The sequence below is a fragment of the Benincasa hispida genome, unplaced genomic scaffold (assembly GCF_027475165.1).
Source record: "Benincasa hispida cultivar pf3 unplaced genomic scaffold, pf3_genome.v1.1 HicScf941, whole genome shotgun sequence".
Taxonomy (NCBI): Eukaryota; Viridiplantae; Streptophyta; class Magnoliopsida; order Cucurbitales; family Cucurbitaceae; genus Benincasa; species Benincasa hispida.
The window spans coordinates 50,179-58,498 of record NW_028327088.1 but is presented as its reverse complement, the minus strand read 5'-3'; the positions used below and the strand labels follow the sequence as shown (position 1 = coordinate 58,498).

Genomic DNA, 8,320 nt, shown 5'->3' with positions numbered 1-8,320 from the left:
ATCACAGAAACGGAGTTGTTCCACTAGGGATCTGCCAAACCTCACATAGGGGCTACATCAAGTAACTTAAAGGTGATATATTGCTTGAAAATAGGAGCTAACTTTGCAATATGGCTCCAATGATTTTTTCTTGGGGAGTAGGGGCAAGTGTTAGTGCTTATCTAAATAATACCTACTGTACTTGCCAACAATGAAATTCTGCCCAAGGGAATGCAGTTCGCTAGAAACTTACACTGCATCTCAAGGAAAGCTTTATTTTTCTGTTTTACATTTGCCGTGTTAAGCCTTCTCAAGAGAAACAACATAAAATCAATGGAGTAGTTGTCACACAGACTCATACATGAGTACTGACATTTTAATATAAATTAATTTATAAACATACACATGATATTATTAAAAAAAATTGTTCAGAATATAATTGCTTAATGTTCCTGTTTATAATATAACATAACTACAGATGACTTTCAAGCTATTTTTCTTTTTTATTAAATTTCGACATGAAACTATAGCGTATTCCTTTGTTTGTCAGTACTGGATGATCTTAAATTAAACTTTTATTTGGGTTGTGGATGTTTCACCGTTCTTCTAAGCCATGATTTAGTTTTATTTGTAAGTTTAATGATCATATTACAATCAACTTCTTTTCTAGTATTTGTCCTCCCTCTCAAACCTAATATAGAGAAAAAAAAAAAAAGGGCTTTCGATGATTGAGATGTCGCACTGAGTCTGTGAAACCTTTTACTTTCATGAGTATATGACTTCTGAACTATTGAGAAATTTTGGTTTTTGTTATAGAGCTATCCGTAATTATGTTTAGTACTGTCTTAAGCTCTTACACATGCATGCACATATTTTCTGTTTCTTGCTGCAGAGCTATTGTCTTAGAACCTGGTAATCCATCTATGAAGAATCAAATAAAGCAATTGGCTGCTGCCGAAGGTATGCATTTTTTAAGGATTTGTTTAGTGGATAATTTATATTAATTTATCATTGCCATGAATAGGAGATTGATTCTTGAGCAATGATAGGCTGCACCTATTCCCATGCTCCCCTTTCTTGTACACACAAAAAAGAAAAAAAATTAAAAAAAGGTTTTTTTTTTTTAATTGCCACAGCAATTTTTTATTGGACAATTGCCTAGGCTGCACAAAGATAGTTGCAGCCTAGGGAGCACCTAAGTAATTTTCTTGATTCATTCTTCTTATATCTGGTAAAGTTGTCTTATCAGCCTGCCTTAATCAGTATTCCTTTTTTTTTTCCCATCTTTTTTGTTGTTGTTGCTGCTGTTACTGTTATCTGATTGTAATACTGCAAAAACTGAGCCTTCTAAGTTGAGATCAAGCCTTTACTAATACCTTGCTTGCTTGCAGCTAATCCATGGAGGCATTTTAAGAATAAGAAAGAGCCTCCCTTTAAAAAGCAGAAGAACGAATTGTCTCAAGGTGATTACGTTTACACATATTGAGTTCTGCATTTTCTTTCTGCAAGTCTTTATTCTTCCTCTTTTGGCATACAAATTTTTCTCCCTCTTTGAGTGTTTCTTTCTGACATATACTGTTCTCCTGATGGACATTAATGTCAATTAACGCTAGTCGTGGGGTACTGATACAAGATGTCATTGCAGTTGGGCCTCCAAAATCTACATATAAACCTGGCATATCATCCTTACCTGCTTCTAAGGATAGACTATCATCTTCACCTATTCCATCGCCACCTGAGCAATCCGGTGCTCCAGTATCTCATTTTGGATCTGCAAACACCACTAAGACTCATGTGATTACAGAAGATATTAGACCTCGACTACCTGCTAAGGTTAATGCTGCTGCTAGCAGTGAGAAGGAAATCTCGACCAAAGCTGCAAAAGGAGTACTTGAAACACCAGGACAGGAAGGGAATAGTGGAGCTAAAACAACAGACTTGCAAGGAATGTTGTATAATTTACTTTTGGAGAACCCCAAGGGGATGAGTTTGAAGGTACCCAAGTAAATAGGTGACTTCTACAGCTAGGAATTTAGGATGATATTTTTCATCTATCTTAATTGAAATATCGATTCCTAATATAAAAATAGTGTTCGACATTTTCTGTTCATTGTATTTTTGTTTCCAAATTTATCTGTTCTGTTAAAAAATATGGGTTTTACTATTTTCTACTTCTTTCTAAATGTTAACTCTTCTGTTACTCCTTTTCCCTTCCTTCCCATCCCTCTCTCTTGTAGGCCTTGGAGAAAGCCGTTGGTGATAAAATCCCAAATGCTGTGAAAAAGATCGAGCCAATCATTAAAAAAGTAAGTGATATAAATGTTAAATTATTAGAAACAATGCGTAATCTGCTGAGTTAGTGTTTATTCAGTATTTTTTTGTTTATAGATAGATAGATAAGAAACAATGTATTCTTTCATTTATTCTCAATGAAAGTGAATAAAAAGAAAAAGAAAAAGATAAGAAATAATGTAGAATTAAACAAAAAGAGAAAGAACAGCCTAGGGGTCTGCTTTCTCGTTATTCACAATTGTGGAAAGGTTGTAGTTACAAAAGAATTTCCATTTCAGTGAATCTCTTAATACACCCTACATTTGTTGTCTTGAATATCACTTCAATTAAAAAGATTCAGCAAATGAACTATGAATTGAAACACGGAGAAAATGACAGGTGTGAATTGAACTCTGTTCTTTGACATAATAAATTGACTGCTCCTGAAATCTTCCTATATTGTTGGAATTCTGAATTCTGATATCTTCCATGCATGCTTTAGTTATTGTTCTTATGTTCTTGTTTGATCTTGACTATTAGATTGCAACCTACCAAGCTCCGGGGAGATATTGTTTGAAATCAGGAGTTGAGTTGGAAGGCTCTAAAAAACCTTCATCCGAAGGTGAAAGGTATTGTCAACATTTAAAGGGCTGAATCCATCTGGTGGACTTGAACAGTTATTTGCAAAATCTTAAGTCGGGTTGTTTGTTCCTGTTACAATTTCCGGTGTTGTTGGTCAGACAGCCTCAAGTGTCTCATTTTTTGAGAATATTACATTACATGTTGGATTCAAACTTATAATCTCTTAGAGGAAGTAGAAATGCTTAACACAACCTCAATTCTCATTTTTTTTTTTTAGAATACTACATTACATACTGGATTCAAACTTATTATCACTTAATGGAAGTAGAAATGCTTCAACAAAACCCCAAATGTCTTATTTTTTTTAGAATGTTGCATTACATGCTGGATTCAAATTTATAACCTCTTAGTGGAGGTAGAAATATCTCAACTGTCTTGTCTTAATAGTTTGGTTTTATCGATTACCAATAAACTAAGCTTTATGAGGAAAGAAAGCATTAACTAATTGATATGCAGAAAGCTTCACTGCAAGGGTTTATAATAGACAAAACTTCATGCGACTGTCATGTTCAATGGTTATGACATTCCTATCTCCTCCAAGAGATTGTAGGTTCAAGTCTCCACGTGTTGTATTTGATATATAAAGAAAAAATAGTCTATAGAAAAAATAAAGAAAAACAAAATAACTTCATGAGAACTCTAATTTACCAGCCAGTATATTTGATATATATGGATGGCTCAATTTTCATCTGGATTCTAATTCATGTCTTGTACTTTTACAGCTCTCCTTTGATCAGCCATCATCAAAACCCCCCTGTACATGAAGACCTCCCAGATCAAATAACTGCCCCAGAATTGCAGTTAGAAGCAAGATCTGGCATTGAATTGGAGGAAAAGGTAGAAACCTCTCAAGCTAACAAAAAATCCAATTTCTTGGAGAAAAATGGCATCCAACAGCATTCACCCGATCTTTTTGCTGAGAAAAAAGGTTCTGAAAATAGTGAACGCCAGGCAGCTAGCTCTTCTGACAACGAAAGTGACAGTGATTCTGAAAGCGATAGCAGTGATAGTGGAAGTGATAGTGGGAATCATAGTAGGAGTAGAAGCCGAAGCCCTGTGGGTAGTGGGAGTGGGAGTAGCAGTGATAGTGAAAGTGAAGTACCTTCCAACAGCAAGGAGGGTTCTGATGAGGATGTGGATATCATGACCAGTGATGATGACAAAGAATCCAAGCATAAATTGCAAGCTTCCGCACAGGGTTTCTCTACATCTCCTGCTGCTTGGAAAAGTCCAGATGGTGGCGCTGTGCAGATTATAGATGATGAGAAGGAAGATGGTCAAGAATCTGATGCAATTGATATTGAGAATGATTCTTCTGATGATGAGCCAGATGCTAAAATTGATGACCGCAGTTTCCTTCCTATTGAAGGTGGAAGGCTTGTGGAAGAACCAAGATCCTTTTCACCATACCCTGATGAATTCCAAGAGCGCCAAAATTTTATTGGGAGTTTGTTTGAGGATAGGGATAATACTGTTGTGGACAGTGGCAGGCACGAACAATCTGACAGCACAGGTCAGATATCTAAAGGCAAGTCTAAAAGGAGTTCTGATTTGGAGTGCTTAGAAGAGAAATCTGATCATACCAAGAGATTAAAATCAGAAAGCTTAGCTCAACAACCAGTTTCTAGTAAACACGGTAGAGATTCTGTTAGAAATCCTACCAGTCAAGTTACTAATAAAGGTGAAGTTAAAGGCAATTCTGATTTTAGACCAAAAAAGGGACACAAAGAAACAGTTTCAGAAAAAAATAGTTCAGATGTTTCTCAAGCAGGTTGGAGGCCCCATGACCAAAGTGGAGGAGTGAGAGCTGTAGATACTGCAGCCAGAACCGACAAGCATGGTGATATTGGACGTGGCACTAAACACACTGAAAAGAGTGGTCATGCTAATGAAAATTTTCATATGTTTAAAGATACATTTCATGGAAATGCTGAAAATGAAGGGACAAAGGAGAAAAAGGTGTCAAAAAATTCTAGATCAGGTGGTCCAGGGGACAAACAGATACAACCTTTTGACTCCCATCACAGTAAACCTGGTGAAATAGTTGGAAAATTCAAAGATGGCCAAACATTTTCAAGCTCGCAGATGGGGTATTCGCCAAGAGATAATAATAATAGAATTAGTGCCAACAGGTCCCCTGTTAATGGAAAAGGCCGAATTCTCCAAAGAGAGCTTTCAGACCTGGAGTTAGGTGAACTTCGTGACCCTTTCCCTGAGGAATCACGGGGTAAAAAGAAATTTGAAAGGAACAATTCATTGAAACAGTTGGAGAATAAAGAAAGCACTACAGATATCTGGGGTTCAGATTTAAGTAGAGGAAAATCTAATTTGAAGACTAGTTTAGAATATGGAAAGCGGTCCCCACCCCATGTAAGTACCAAGTTTCCCAGCAATCCGGAAGGCTCAAATAAAAAGAAAACTTCAGAACATATAGTTGAAGATTCGACCAGACTTAACCAGCGGTCTCTGCAGTCTCATCCACAATATAATTCAAGAGTAGATCACGTTGAAGTTGATAAGTCAATTGCTGCCAATGTAAAACCTAATCAAGGGATTGGTCCAGAAGGCTGTGGGGAAAGCAACAGAAAAGCATCTGTTGGCATTTCCCAGCTGAATGATATGAAAAGAGAACAGCTTCCCTCAAAAAAAGGAAGTAAAAGACTAGCACCTAATCCAATAACTGAAGTTACCGAAGCACTAAAGAATCCAGTATCAGCTGAGCGTGAAAATAGTGATCCAAAGAGGAGAGATTCTTCTTCAGACGAAAACAGTTGTTCATATTCCAAATATGAAAAGGATGAGCCAGAGTTGAAGGGAGCGATCAAGGATTTTTCTCAGTAAGTTTCATCTATAACTCATTCAAGTTCTTTTGCTTATGTTATTAATTTCTGTGATAACTGATGAAAAGCTATACTTAATTCTTAGGTACGAGGAATACGTACAGGAGTATCATGATAAATATGAATCATACCTCTCCTTGAACAAAATCCTAGAAAGCTACAGGTAATACAAATTTTTATTAATGTCCGATTCTTATCCATTTCTACTCATGTTGCAGTCTGCCTGCCTTAATGTCTGGTTATTATGTTTAAACAAGTTTGTTGATTTAATTGTGTTCTGGTACATTGTTCCTTCCTGTAAAGAAAACACAAGTTTTTTAGCATCGATTGATATATGCAGGGCTGAGTTCTGCAAACTCGGAAAGGAGCTTGATTCTGCTAGAGGACAAGATTCGGAAAAATACTTTAACGTCTTAGGACAGCTGAAAGAATCCTATCGGCTGTGTTCAGCGGTATGGTCTCTATCCTAGTATCTTTGCTATAAGTTTGCACTTGATGGTATTAGTAGTTTCTCACGTTCCAGTGATGTTGATCCATCTTTGGGACTTTGTGGCTTAATTCGACATTTGTAATTTCCCTTGCACAAAACCCCATTCTTTACTCTGTGGCAGAGCTCTGAATTCTGATATTTCATTCAGCTAGTGCTTGTAGTTTAGGTTTGTGAAATCTTTTGGTTTATATTAAAAAATTGGTATTCCAGAGGTGGGGCAGAGGGAGAGAGGGAACTTGTAATTGGAAGTAAAAGGTTTAGGATTGTATAGGATTAAGGTTGACAGTAAATTCAGAGGCAGCAAGGCATGGTTGGCGGAGTCGGTAGAGGCAATACTTTCTCTATCTCTGTTGATTGGATAACCTCATATGTTCGGGTTATTTGAATGTGGATTAGAGGGCTCACATGGCTTGAACCTGATGTAGGCATTAATATTGTATGCCTTGATCTTTATGCACTTCAAATCTTTTTCCCTTGGTATACACAAATTTTCTCATATAATGAAGTTGACTCAAACTAAGATTAATTTGCAGAGGCACAAGAGGTTGAAAAAAATATTCATTGTTCTCCACGAAGAGCTGAAGGTGATTAACATTAACTTACTAATCTACATTACCTTGCTTTTTTGTATTTCTAATTTTTATCTCTAGTTTGATTTTCTTAATTTGTGTTATATGTTGCAGCATATAAAGGACAGGATAAGAGATTTTGCACGAACTTCTGCAAAAGATTAAAACTAGACGTGCCTCATTTCGAGCAATCAAACGTCCTTTACACAACCATTTTCAACTCGAGGTAGGTTACTAAAAGATCAAGGTGGATGCAAGAACTTCATCAATGAATTCCCGTGTACAGAAAATTAGTCAAATTTCTTGCTACCTTCTTCCCAGCCCGAGTATAGGAACATGTAAATTTTTTTTGCTCTCTCCCACTCTTAAAATGCATTTTATTTTGTTTAGTTAAGTAGAGAGGTTGGACTTTTGTTTTAGTTTAGCCTGACCTCTTTCTGTATAGACTTGCGAGGCTTATTTTAAGTTGGGATATAATCTATTTTTATAGGTTGTACAAATTTTGAACATGTAAAAATGTTCCCTATAACTGTGAATATGCTAATGTTATTGGCAATCATGGGGAGTTTTCTTGGAGGGGATTCTATAGTGAAGCAATGAGAAGTTTCTTCTCTCGGACAATGCATGCCTCTGGTGAATTGGTTAAATTATTGTCCATATAAAAGTATGTATTATATCTCATTTAAAATGATAATAAAATGCGTAAATTGATTGGAAAGAAAAGTAAATGTTGATGAACTACAAACAAGTGACATAACTTGTTTTAGTGAAATATGTATGTGTACGTAGGTTTGCATCTGAACCCTCTTTGAAATGATAAATGGGTAACACAACTTGTAAGATAAAGAATAGATGACGTATTTATTAACTTGTACAATAAATACTTGTAGTTAAATATTACTATTTATTAGTATATGAAATTGATAGGGATTGATAGACATAAATGTCTATCACTATCGTGACAATTTTACAAAAAGGAATCTGACAAATCGAATATATGACACTCATACATTACCCTCTTTCTCTAGGGTACAATCGATTACAATTTTTTAAATGAAAAGTGCTCATGGAAAATAGGAGTGTACTGTCAAAATCATGTCCAAATCGAGAAATAGTTTTTTTTTTTTTTTTCCAACTTTTTGATAATTTTTTTTTAAAAAAAATAAATTTCGAAAGTGTTAAAAAAAAATTGTTGAGTGGTTGCCACAATTTTTTTTTTTCCTAAAGTGACTTATTCCAAAAGGTTAAAAAATATTTTGTCTCTAAACTTTTAAAGTACGAATTTAGTCCTTGAACTTTGATCTGTAAAAATTTAATCTTTGTACTTTTTAAATTTGTAATAATTTAGTTCTTGAATTTTAGTATCTAATAATTTAGTCTTTATATTTTCAAATATGTAACAATTTAGCCCCTAAAATAATCAAAATTAGATGTCAATTTTTATTATTTTATTATGTGGTCTTTGTATTTTGTAAAAATATTGAGTCTCTAATTAGTTTATCGATTTATTTATGCAATAATTTTCATTA

The 8,320-nt window shown here is 35.1% G+C and overlaps 1 protein-coding gene across 1 annotated transcript; it reads left to right on the top strand.

Annotated features, from left to right (window-relative positions):
• The first annotated feature begins 783 nt into the window (after positions 1 to 783).
• On the top strand, positions 784 to 7,412 carry LOC150029763 (uncharacterized). Its single transcript, XM_090310386.1, has 10 exons — positions 784 to 939; positions 1,371 to 1,442; positions 1,625 to 1,974; positions 2,217 to 2,285; positions 2,791 to 2,879; positions 3,615 to 5,729; positions 5,818 to 5,895; positions 6,073 to 6,184; positions 6,756 to 6,806; positions 6,906 to 7,412. The coding sequence occupies exons 1-10, from the start codon at positions 810 to 812 to the stop codon at positions 6,954 to 6,956; spliced, it is 3,117 nt and encodes a 1,038-aa protein (XP_090166512.1). The 5' UTR covers positions 784 to 809; the 3' UTR covers positions 6,957 to 7,412.
• The last annotated feature ends 908 nt before the right edge of the window (positions 7,413 to 8,320 follow it).